General features: G+C 44.0%; 1 protein-coding gene across 1 annotated transcript; it reads left to right on the top strand.

Moving 5' to 3' along the window:
* Window positions 1-217: 217 nt before the first annotated feature.
* LOC118941382 (proteinase-activated receptor 3-like) lies at window positions 218-4285 on the top strand. The gene is made up of 2 exons (XM_036953875.1): window positions 218-2221; window positions 2704-4285. The coding sequence occupies exons 1-2, from the start codon at window positions 2177-2179 to the stop codon at window positions 3574-3576; spliced, it is 918 nt and encodes a 305-aa protein (XP_036809770.1). The 5' UTR covers window positions 218-2176; the 3' UTR covers window positions 3577-4285.
* The last annotated feature ends 9255 nt before the right edge of the window (window positions 4286-13540 follow it).

The raw sequence follows: 13540 nt of genomic DNA, 5'->3' as shown, positions 1-13540 counted from the left end.
TGAATGCAATGCATTGCTTATAGCACAACCATTTTTATTTTATTTTACAATTGAAACAAATTTAGTATAGACAATGTAGTACTTGTGGTAGTCTTACGCAAACCATCTTCATTATTACAGTGGCACCTCCCAAGTCAAACTCGGACCTTCCGGGAGAAAATCATCTGTAGTTGAACTTGGTGTTTGTGTGTATATTATAAGGTAAGGATCCCATCATCTCCTGCTTCCAGACATTTCACCATCTTGATTTACAAGGGATGGATTTGCACTAAACATTTTCATTTCAGCACAAGGCATGTACAAAATCTAGTATAATGATTAGCCTCAGATACATTGTCTACTAGTATTGTTTTAAAATTGAGAAAATATAACTAGTTGAACAATATATAAACAGTGTGTGAGTTAAGCTATTCTCTGCTTCAGATGTACAATGTCATTACGTTAGCAGCTCATTTGAGTTAGCCTGCACAAAAGTTAATGTAGCAAGCAAGTGTAACTGTTGTTAAAGTACTGTGTGAATTTCACCAGGTTTATATTTTAATATGGCATGTTGATTTGTTATTATGCATGCCTGCACCCAGGGAGTAGGGGAGTGTGTACTTACGTTTTGCCCTGCGTGCTCAAATCATGTTGATGCACTATGAGAGGGAGCCACGCTTTTTCTGTCGTCTTCGGAAAAGTTTGATTATTTTAAGCACACAGTGTTTTGTTCACGAATAATGTTGTATACTTAGAGGTTACTCGTAAGTGGATGGTATTGTTAAAATGCACTTGTAACTGTACTTTTTAGATATTAACATTCTGAATTCAACATGTGGTTAATAGCTAGCTAAGGTATTAGCAGGTTATTGTATGTGTGAACGATGGCTGGCTCCTCGAATGATCCCAGTCCCTTGTATTGTGCATCTGTTGTAGAAAGAGGCGACGATTCACAGAACATATGTGATCTACAAATGTTTTCTTTTCTTTTGGATGCAGATGCAGAGTGAATTCGGCTTAATTAAAACAACCTGATCTCCAAAGTCCACGTCTATAGTCTCAATCAACCACACATAACGCAGAGTTACAGCGGTGCAGTACACCACCGGTTACAGTCTTGCTAATTATAGCTACATAGTTTATCATTTACTTACTTGAATAAGTTATCCCCCCGATGTTTCCGGTGGTAGCAAAACGCAGCCAACCATGTGGAAGATTGGATGGCTTCCACCAACCAGACTGACTCTGGTCTTCCAACTGGTACGGTTGCTATGCTAGGTGCATAGGGTGCTGTCACTTAGGCCTTGTTTTCATTGGCAGTTTGAAGTGATTCAAATCTGTTATTTTTACTGCAGTCTGAACCGCCAAAATGAAAATGTAATCAGATGTTTCAAGACACATTTCAAACAACTTTTGTAGGTGGTTTAAAATCGGATACAATTCTGATTCCTGGCCTTGGAACTTCTGATTTTTTTGCCTATGAACCGTGGTATCTAACTGGCTTGATAATTGTTTACAAACAAATTAATGAATATGCAAGAAAAGTGACTGTTGTGTCAAGCCCCCCCAAAAGTTTTTCAAGTTGGATCATCCTATCCTTTGATCATTTAAAAGTGTTCTTACACTATGATTTTGAACCTTCAAAGCAACTGGGAAAAGTCCATGGAAGGCATTGTTGTCACCTTAGTTTACTACATAACTTCTGAGATATAGGAAGCACATGCACCAATCAACCTACACCACTGCGCACACATCAGTCATTATGACAACAAGTGTAGCCATGTCAGGAAATGATTGCTCTCTGAACACACACAAATCCAACTTGGTCACTTACAACTTGCTATTTGGACAGTCAGTAAAAACAAAACTGATTTGAGCATCAAGGCATGCAGTGTGAACATGGATTTACAAAACATCCTCAATCAATCTCAAACTGTGTATCATTAGGACCCGTCAAACACAATCATTTGCATAGGTGTAATGACCTGCTGCACCTGTTTGTGACTCAACAGGTATACAAACTGGGACTAATAGACTTGACTTGTAATCAGGTCAAACCAAATGGAAATTGTTTTGAATGAGGTTAAAAACAAAGATGAGCATTCTCATTGGATAAGGGTAGGCACATCCTCCCTTTCCATCCGTTTTGCCACTGTTATGTTGTGTCTGTTGTGTATCACCCAACATTCACTTCTTGATGGACACAGACTTTCCAATACAAAGAAGAACTCCATCAGTCAAGGTTTGAAATTGTTATTTTTCCTCTTTAATATCAGTATTATTGCTGTAGAAGAAGTATTCAGTTCACTTCTGAGGTTTTCCCCTTTGTTTTCTGTTCAATATCTGGAATTCTTAGACATTCTGCATGGGATAGTTTATGCATGTTTGTTATGAATATCTTACAGTAATTAGTATTTTCAGTTGGTATTTAAAAAACACATTAAACGCTATTTAAATGTACTTGTATATTGCATGAGATTTATACATGTATCCCTCTGTCTCTCTCTCTCTCTCTCTCTCTGTCTCTCTCTCTCTCTGTCTGTCTCTCTCTGTCTGTCTCTGTCTGTCTGTCTCTCTCTCTCTCTCTCTCTCTCTCTCTGTTTCTCTCTGTCTCTCTCTCTGTCTCTCTCTCTGTCTCTCTCTCTCTCCCTCTCTCTCTCTGTCTCTCTCTGTCTGTCTCTCTCTCTCTCTCTCTCTCTCTCTCTCTCTCTCTCTCTTCCACAGTGGTACTTGGAACATCAAAGCTGGTACTTACAAACTGAGATTGGTCAAAATAAAAAGATGAACTCTTCTAACCATTCTTCTGTCCTCTCTGGCTATGCGGAAATCGATTCCTCTATCGGCACTGCCTGCTATGCAGTCAATCTCATCCTCAGTCTCCCCACCAATGTCTACGTCCTGTGGCTGATAGTGACCGGAGCGGGAGAAACGATGACCTCAGAGTTCTTCGCTCTCAACCTGGCCATCTCTGAGATCCTCTGCTGCCTGTGTTCTGTCTTCTTCTTTGTCTACATACACCTCCCTATTCCCCCTCTCCAAGCTCTAGTGTCATTCTGTGGTGGTTTTCCCATCTTTGGTCGGACCCTGTTCCAGTGCTGTATATGTTTTGAACGCTACCTGGCGGTGGTCCACCCTGTTGTCTTCCTGAAGTACAAACTCCTCAGATACAAGGTGGCATGTTCTGGGTTAATCTGGTTGGTTGTGACCGTGTTCTGTCTTACTTTTATGCTGGCGAAGAGCCTAAATGTTATATATTTTGTGTCTTTGAGTGAAATTCTGTTCTTCATTTCATTCATGTTATTCTGCTGCCTCTCAGTTCTCAGGGCTCTGAAACGTCCAGGGCCGGGGGAAGGGGAGAGGGAGGGGACAAATAACATGAAGATAAGGGCGTTTAATATCATTTTGATTATTATGGTGGCTATGATGGTGAACTGCCTCCCATGGGTAATGATTTTACCTTTCATTGGAATCTTAGATTTGAGGAAGTTCATATCAGCCATATATGTTTGTGTCTTCATCGGTGTGGTCTGTGGGATTGTGCAGCCCCTCCTCTACCTCCACAGGGCTGGGAAACTGCCCTGTATCAGAGGTCTTTAAGAGAGTTGATACTCAAAGTTTCACCTTATACAGATGGCCAGTTGTAACCTGTTTGTTTCCACCTGTTAATTGATAGCTTGTAAAGAGGTTGATAGTTGTTGATTCTCTGGCAAAAATGTGTACGTGTTTTGATAAGGGTTGCAAAAGTACGGAAATGTCCCCTAAATTCCCAAGTTTTCCCGAAATCCTGTTCAGAAGATTCCTGGCATGAGGAAAGAATAAGCAGGAAATCTGGAATTTTACAAGTCTTGGTTTGATTTATTCCCTCGTATATGGGAAGATTACCTATCAATCTTCTTGCTTCACATTGCACCTTTATGTATGAAAGCTATTTATTAGTGACATGGAATGATAAGACTTACTTTGTTTGGTTAAAACTTGTTTTCATGTTCACTACATCTTTTTGAATTTTTTGAATCCTTCACAGTTAATAAATATGTGTGCAGAACTACTCATGTAGCTGTCGTTTTCTTTGTGTAGAGCAGAGAAATTCAGCCAGTGATACAGACAGGAAATGTAAAAACAAATGTCTCTTAGCTGTCTCTGGGTCCAGTCAGAGAGGAAACAGGCTATGTACATGCAGTAGGGGTGCGTGGATAAAATCACTGGGGATGACAAGTTAAAAAACAAAAAGACATTTTACAACCTGTGTGTTGTGATAATTGTGTTGTTTGCTCTATAACCTGTTAGTTCATATGCTTTGTGACTGTGATATGTAGGCCTAAGGCCGAGACAATAAGAAGACGCAGTTGCAGAATAAATTCAACCACACCTTTGATTCATCACAAAACCGGAGAGCAACCTCTGTCTGGTGAAGTCCACAAAGCATAATGCATGTAACAAACAGTTACATGACCTAGAACATGGTCAAGCAAGTTTATGTTTCCAACATTTTTTCGGACTACTAAATCATCTATTGATTTAGAACCACGGAGAGTTACCACAAGTCAAAAAATAAAACGGGAGCTGCTTACACTGTCCCAGCACCATTTCAACTTCAGCATGTCAACATCATCAAAGCACCTCTGCTTAGTCTAATACAGTGATAACTAAACAAGACTAAAAACAATTTAGTCCAATCAACGTAAGCTAAATATGATGTGGCTGTCCATGGTTCTGATTTCGGTGTGTGTGTGTGTGTGTGTGTGTGTGTGTGTGTGTGTGTGTGTGTGTGTGTGTGTGTGTGTGTGTGTGTGTGTGTGTGTGTGTGCGTGTTCATGCAAGTAGAATAAACATGTTGACTGACTCTACTTGTAGAGAAACGCAGTACACTTTTAGTTTTTGTTGTCCTGGGCTACCTGGCTAAAATGCTTGCCCTGTAGCTTAACTTTCTTTAATGGGAAATGATGACCTAGCTTTTTAACATTAGCCCACTACATCTAGCTACAGCACATATTGAACTTCCATCCTCTCAGGCCAGGGGAACCAAGTTTGAATTTATGGTTGGATCAGAATCGCCATTATGATCATTGGCCAGTACGGAGAATTAAATAAACCCACAAGTACCAATCGCTATATCCATTGCTAATGTATGAATGGGCCAATGTTAGCTAGCTAGCTAGCCAATGGAGGACAACAACTCAACGCACTAATTCAAGATGTTTCTGTCAATTGACTTTTTGCTCGAGATGTGTTGTGATTGGTTCGAAGCCAAATCCAAACTGGCTTCCCGTGACACTTTTTTTAATGCGCCAGAACCATTCACAGTTGAGCTTATTTAGTTTAGCTTAATGCTGGTGATGGGCTATTATTTAACCATTTGTTTTTATCAAGGGAGGCCAAATGCTCGCTGGCTTCCCTTGCATTCAATGCTACGGGCTGCGCTGCGCTGTTTCGCTTGCTCGGATGCTTTTCCGGTGAGACACATTCAGCCTCTTGTGAATTGAAGGTAATATATAAAACAGAAGAGAACAAAAGATTCATTATATTAGGTTTTTATTTTTATTGGTTAGTCTTTTGGGGAAGCCTGGCTTCTCTTGACATGAATACACGTCACTGTTTGAATGTCAGGTCAAAGGAAATCTGTTACAGCACACAGATGTGCAGGCAGTGGGACAGGCAGGGGGACAGTTAGGGGGACAGAGAGGGTAGCAGGCAGGGGGACAGAAGGGGGACAGGCAGTGGGACAGGCAGAGGCACAGTTAGGGGGACAGGCAGTGGGACAGGCAGGGGGACAGGCAGTGGGACAGGCAGGGGGACAGGCAGAGGCACAGTTAGGGGGACAGGGAGGGGGACAGTTAGGGGGACAGGCAGGGGGACAGTTAGGGGGACAGGCGGGGGGACAGGCAGGGGGACAGGCAGAGGCACAGTTAGGGGGACAGGGAGGGTAGCAGGCAGGGGGACAGGCAGGGGACAGAGAGGGTAGCAGGCAGGGGGACAGGCAGGGCGACAGGGAGGGGGACAGGCAGAGGCACAGTTAGCGGGACAGCGAGGGTAGCAGGCAGGGGGACAGGCAGGGGGACAGGCAGGGGGACAGGCAGTGGGACAGAGAGGGTAGCAGGCAGGGGGACAGGCAGAGGCACAGTTAGGGGGACAGGCAGAGGCACAGTTAGGGGGACAGGTGGGGGGACAGAGAGGGTAGCAGGCAGGGGGACAGAAGGGGGACAGGCAGTGGGACAGACAGGGGGACAGGCAGTGGGACAGAGAGGGTAGCAGGCAGGGGGACAGGCAGTGGGATAGGCAGGGAGACAGGCAGGGGGACAGGCAGTGGGACAGAGAGGGGGACAGAAGGGGGACAGGCAGTGGAACAGACAGGGTAGCAGGCAGGGGGACAGGCAGTGGGACAGACAGGGGGACAGGCAGTGGGACAGACAGGGGGACAGGCATAGGGACAGGCAGTGGGACAGACAGGGGGACAGGCAGGGGGACAGGCAGTGGGACAGAGAGGGGGACAGGCAGGGGGACAGAAGGGGGACAGGCAGTGGGACAGACAGGGGGACAGGCAGGGGGACAGGCAGTGGGACAGAGAGGGTAGCAGGCAGGGGGACAGGCAGGGGGACAGGCAGTGGGACAGAGAGGGTAGCAGGCAGGGGGACAGGCAGAGGCACAGTTAGGGGGACAGGCAGAGGCACAGTTAGGGGGACAGGTGGGGGGACAGAGAGGGTAGCAGGCAGGGGGACAGAAGGGGGACAGGCAGTGGGACAGACAGGGGTACAGGCAGTGGGACAGAGAGGGTAGCAGGCAGGGGGACAGGCAGTGGGACAGGCAGGGGGACAGGCAGGGGGACAGGCAGTGGGACAGAGAGGGGGACAGAAGGGGGACAGGCAGTGGAACAGACAGGGTAGCAGGCAGGGGGACAGGCAGTGGTACAGACAGGGGGACAGGCAGTGGGACAGACAGGGGGACAGGCAGGGGGACAGGCAGTGGGACAGACAGGGGGACAGGCAGGGGGACAGGCAGTGGGACAGAGAGGGGGACAGGCAGGGGGACAGAAGGGGGACAGGCAGTGCGACAGAAGGGGGACAGGCAGTGGGACAGACAGGGGGACAGGCAGGGGGACAGGCAGTGGGACAGAGAGGGTAGCAGGCAGGGGGACAGAGAGGGTAGAAGGCAGGGGGACAGAAGGGGGACAGGCAGTGGGACAGACAGGGGGACAGGCAGGGGGACAGGCAGTGGGACAGAGACGGTAGCAGGCAGGGGGACAGAAGGGGGACAGGCAGGGGGACAGGCAGTGGGACAGAGAGGGTAGCAGGCAGGGGGACAGAAGGGGGACAGGCAGTGGGACAGAGGGGGACAGGCAGGGGGACAGAGAGGGTAGCAGGCAGGGGGACAGAAGGGGGACAGGCAGGGGGATATGCAGGGGGATAGGCAGGGGGCAGGCAGGGGGACAGGCAGGGGGACAGGCAGGGGTGGTGTACCATTATTGAAACACGCGGGAAACTGTAGGATATCTCCTGTCCCTAGATGCAGTCCCTTACAAAACCTTGTCAATCAATCATAAACTGTGTATGCCCATTAGGTCCTGACAAACACAATGTTTTGCATAGGTGTAATGACCTGATGCACCTGTTTCTGACTCACATGTGTACAAGCTGGGCCCAATAGACCTGACTTGAGTTCAGGATACACCAAATGGAAAACATTTTGAATAGGGAAACAACTAAGATGAGCATTCTCATTGGATAAGGTTAGGAAGTACCTCCTCAATATCCATGTTTTGGCCGTGTTATGTTGTGTCTGTTGTGTATGAACCAACATTCACTTCTTGTAACAGACACAGACTTTCTCAGGAGGCTGAAGAAATTTGGCTTGTCACCTATAAAACCCTCACAAACTTCTACAAATTGAGAGCATCCTGTTGGGCTGTATCACCGCTTGGTATGGCAACTGCCCCACCTGCAACCGCAGGGCTCTCCAGAGGGTGGTTCACCAGGCTATCAACCTGAAGGTGAGGTCAAGACAGGTGCATCAAAGCTGGCACCGAGAGACTGAAAAACAGCTTCTATCTAAAAGGCCATCAGAATCTTAAATAGCCATTTCTGGCACATGGAGGCTGCTGCCTATATACATAGACTTGAAATCACTAGCCACTTTAATAAATGGAACACTAGTCAACTTTAATAATGTCTACATATCTTGCATTACCCATCTCATATATATATACAGTGGGGCAAAAAAGTATTTAGTCAGCCACCAATTGTGCAAGTACTCCCACTCAAAAAGATGAGAGAGGCCTGTCATTTTCATCATAGGTACACTTCAACTATGACAGACACAATGAGAAAAAATTCCAGAATATCACACTGTAGGATGTTTTATGAATTTATTTGCAAATTATGATGGCCAAAAACCAAAAACCAATACCATTTATTTGCAAATTTCCACCATAATTTGAAAACAAATTCATAAAAAATCCTACACTGTGATTTTCTGGATATTTTTTCTCATTTTGTCTGACATAGTTGAAGTGTACCTGTGATGAAAATTACAAGCCTCTCTCATCTTTTTAAGTGGGAGAACTTGCACAATTGGTGGCTGACTAAATACTTTTCTGCCCCACTGTATATGTATTGTATCCTATACTATTCTGCTGTATCTTATTCTATGCCGCTTTGACGTTGCATATATTTTTATATATTCTAATTTACATTCCTTTACTTAGCTGTGTGTGTATTGGGTATATGTTGTGTAATTGTTAGATTTTTTACTGCCACGTCACACGGCTAGTACGTCTCCTGTCTCTAGCTACTGTTTAGATGCAGTCACTTACAAAACCCCCTCAATCAGTCATAGACTGTGTATGGCCATTAGGTCCTGTTAAACAAAAGCATTTGCATATGTGTAATGACCTGCTGCGCCTGTTTGTGACTCACATGTGTACAAGCTGGGCCCAATAGACCAGGCTTGAGTTCAGGACACACCAAATGGAAAATGTTTTGAATAGGGAAAAAACTAAGTTGTGCATTCTCATTGGACAAGGTTAGGAAGGACCTCCTCCATTTCCATATGTTTTGTCCCTGTTATGTTGTGTCTGTTGTGTATGAACCAACATTCAGTTCTTGTAACAGACACAAACTTTCTAGGAGAGAGAAGAGCTCCATCAGTCAAGGTTTGAAATGGTTATTTTTCCTCTTCAAAATCTGAATAAGAAGTATTAAGTTCATTTCTGAAGTTTTCCCATGTTGTATAACCTTTATTTAACTAGGCAAGACAGTTAAGAACAAATTCTTATTTACAATGACGGCCTACCCTGTCCAAATGCAAACGACGCTGAAGTGATTGAGCGCTGCACTATGGGACTCCCAATCACGGCTGTATGTGATACAGCCTGGATTTGAACCAGGGACTGTAGTGACGCCTCTTGCAATGAGATGCAGTGCCTAAGACCTCTGTGCCACTCGGGAGCCCAAATCAGAAATATTTCATAGCAGAAGAAATGTCTGCATGGTATAATTCATGCATGTTTGATAGGAATATTCTATAGGAATTTTATTTGAAATATTTCTTGATGAAACATGTTCTCGTGTTGACAGTTAATGCATTTATCTCATATCTTTATATGTCTCTTTTTTCTCTGTTTCTCTCTGTCTCTTCCTCCCTCTCTCTTTCTCTCAGCTTCCATCACACACCAGAACTACACCAAGTGAAGAGATGAATACTTCATCCTCAGCTACAAACTCCTCCCTACCTGGATATCCATTTGCTGCCTATTTGTCCCAAGACCAATCATTCAGCACTGCTTGCTATGCAATCAACTTTATCCTGGTTCTCCCCACCAATATCTACTTCCTGTGGCTGATACTGACTGAAGTGGGAGGGACAATGACTTCAGAGTTCTTCGCTCTCAATCTGGCTGTGTCTGAGATCCTCTTCTGCCTGTGTTCTATCATGTATTTTGTCTGGCTACACTACCCCACAATCGTTGCCTTGTACATCATGGTATTTTCTTACGGTTTTCTAATGACAGGCCGTCCCCTGTTCCAGTGCTGTATCTGTGTGGAGCGCTACCTGGCAGTGGTCCACCCTGTGGTCTACCTGAAGTACAAACCCCTGAGATACAGGGTGGGGTGTTGTGGTGTTGTCTGGCTGATGGTGCTTGGGTCCTGTCTGTTCCATATGTTTGGGAGTGAAACATATTTTTTCTTTTATGTTTACTGGGGTGAGTTTCTGATATTGTTTTTGTTGAATTTATTCTGCTGCCTCTCAGTTCTCAGGGCTCTGAAACGTCCCGGGCCGGGGGAAGGGGACAGGGAGGGGACAAATAACATGAAGATGAGGGCGTTTAAGATCATTTTGATTATCATGTTGTCTATGGTGGTGAATTATCTTCCATATGAGGTAACTCTACCTTTAAAAGCTTGTTTGAATGTTGGTGAGAGTTTGTTAGCCTTAAACATTTGTTTGACCATCAATGTGATTACTGGGTTGGTGCAGCCCCTCCTCTACCTCCACAGGGCTGGGAAACTGTCCTGTTTCAGAGCACCCTAAGAGATAATAGAGACTAGATAATAGGCTTGATGTAGTCCATCTGAATCCAAGGGTGAATTGTGTAATAAAGGTTAAATAAAAATGGAATTGTTAACTAGTTACAGCATGTATGTCGTTGACAGACCTTACATATATACAGAGGGTACCGTTACTGAGTCAATGTGCGGTGGTACAGGTTAGTCGAGGTCATTTGTACATAAAGTCTAAAGTAACTATGCATAGATAATAAGCAGCAAGTAGCAGTAGTGTAAAATCAAAGAGGGAGGGGCGGGGTCAATGTAAATTGTCGGGGTGGCCATTTGATAAATTCTTCAGCAGTCTTATAGCTTGGGGGTTGAAGCTATTAAGGAGCCTTTTGGATCTAGCCTTTGCGCTCCGGTACCGCTTGCCGTGCGGTAGCAGAGAGAACAGTCTATGACATGGGTGACTGGAGTCTTTGGCAATTTTTTGACACCGCCTAGTATATAGGTCCTGGATGGCAGGAAGCTTGGCCCCAGTGATGTACTGGACCTCACTCACTACACTCTGTAGCGCCTTGCGGTCAAATGCCGAGCAGTTGCCATACCAGGCGGTGATTCTCGATGGAGCAGTTGTATAACTTTTTGAGGATCTGGGGACCCATGACAAATCCTTTCAGTCTCCTGAGGGGGAAAAGTTGTGCCCTCTTCACAACTGTCTTGTTGTGTTTGGACTATGATAGTTTGTTTGTGATGTGAACACCAAGTAACTTGAAACTCTCGACCCGCTCCGCTACAGCCCCTCCGATGTTAATGGGGACCTGTTCGGCCCTCCTTTTTCAATAGTCCACAATCAGCTCCTTTTTCTTGCTCACATTGAGGGAAAGGTTGTTGTCATGGCACCACACTGCCAGGTCTCTGGCTTCCTCCCTATAGGATGTCTCATTGTTGGGCCATTAAGGTTTTTAATATAAGTGTGTATATTACATGTTTACTTTGTGTTTTTCTTCTTTGGATACTCAATAAATACTTGTGCTGAACTACACATGTATCCTTCTATTATTTGTTGTAAAACAGAGAACATTTCCAGACCTCATTACTATTGTTCTTACTATAACATGTGAGGAAGCTACCGCTAACAAAGTAGACCAAATGTCAGAAGACACTGTCATTAAAACCTCTTATCCAAATATCCATATCTAACTGAATGTAGCTGACCTGAAGCAGGAACATGTATATTCTTGACACCATTTGAAAGGAAATACCTTGAAGTTTTTGGAAATGTGAATTTGATGTTGGATAATATAACACATTAGATCTGGTATAAGATAATACAAAGAAAAAAAACATGTTTTTTTTCTTCTTCATCTTTGAAATGCAAGAGAAAGGCCTAAATGTAATATTGCAGTGTAGGTGCAATTTAGATTTTGACCACTAGATGGTGTACTTGCAAGGTTTAAGACTGATCCAATGAACCAGTACATTTCTGTTCAAAATCAAGTCTGCCCAAATGTGCCTAATTGGTTTATTGATACATTTTCAAGTACATAACTGTGCACTCTCCTCAAACAATAGCATGGTATTAGTTGTAATAGCTACTGTAAACTGGGCAGTGCAGTTCGATTAACAATAATTTATGCTTTCTGACCCTATCAGATATGTCTATGTCCTTGGAAATGTGCTTGTTACTTACAACGTCATCATAATCACATTAGAGCGTGTAAGCGCAACAGTCCTGTGGGGGACACACCGATCCCGTATCCCGAGGTTAACCTCTGCATACAAATGCTAGTCTCTTTACAATGTTTTGTCTACCGGTTAGCCTTTTATACTACTTGGTAAATTACTTACATTACTTCTAGCATTTGTGACCAATTTCAGGAAACTTGGCGCATTTTGCTGGTCACTACTTCAAAGGAGAGCCGTTTGAACGTAAACATTTTACAATTTTTTTGGGGGCAGAAATGCCTTCTCGAACATGTGAAATTTCATGTGCCTTAGTAATGAACTTGAATGGCATCTGTAAATACTTATAAAATTGTTAAAGTACGAGCCTAGTTGGTTAAGCCAAAGAAAAAGTCAGCAACCATACCGCTAGCCATGATTGGCTGAGATAATGAGTGGGCTTGACATGCCGGGAGATGAGTTTGTTTTGGTCTGCCATACAGAATGCTTCTGCCTATTTGACCTGTATATCTAGGTAATCCAGTCAGTATATCTAGGTAATCCTGTCTAACACAGTTTTTTTGAGAAACGTATTGTGTTTTAAAACTGCATAAGTGTTGCTCTCCACTTTCTGGAGTACTGAGTTTTGAAATCAGTGGAATTCGAGTATCATAGATAAGGAGATGGAGAAAACACCTGTCTCCGGTTTATATCTTCAAACTAAGAGCAACCAAGGCATCCGACAGGAGACACGTCCAACCATAAATTATGTATAAGGGTAAGATATTCTAGCTAGCTAAATATTTGGATATTACATGTTTCTAATTTTGACAGAGAGCCATTTGCTTGGCTTGCTATAGACAAATGTTAGCTAGCTAACATTGTACCTGTTTGGTTAGCTACTTGCAGATTCATGCAGGGTAGTAACATCATGAGTTGTGACTATTGTTCATAGTTTACTTAGCTAGCTAGCTAACGTTAGCTGGCTGGCTCGACCTTATTATTCGTATCTCAGAGCTAATGTTATTTGCTTGTCTACTATAACCTAATGTTAGCTAGCTAACATTGAACCTGATTGGTTAGCTACCTGCAGATTCATGCAGGATAAAAATGTCATCTAGCTAGCAAGCTAACGTTAGCTGGCTGGCTCACTAGCTAACATTACATGTACAACCTTTTTATTCATATCGCAGAGCCATTTGCTTAGCTAGCTATAGGCTAATGTTAGCTTGCGAACATTGAACCTGGCTGGCTAGCTACCTGCAGATTAATTCAGGGTACTAACATCATGAGTTGTGAATTACCTAACTAGCTAGATACATGTCTTAACCAAAGACTCCACTATGTGTAACGGATGTGAAACGGCTAGCTAGTTAGCGGTGGTGCGCGCTAAATAGCGTTTCAATCGGTGACGT

This window comes from Oncorhynchus mykiss, chromosome 19 (genome assembly GCF_013265735.2).
Source record: "Oncorhynchus mykiss isolate Arlee chromosome 19, USDA_OmykA_1.1, whole genome shotgun sequence".
Classification (NCBI taxonomy): domain Eukaryota; kingdom Metazoa; phylum Chordata; class Actinopteri; order Salmoniformes; family Salmonidae; genus Oncorhynchus; species Oncorhynchus mykiss.
This window is presented reverse-complemented; position numbering and strand designations above follow the sequence as displayed.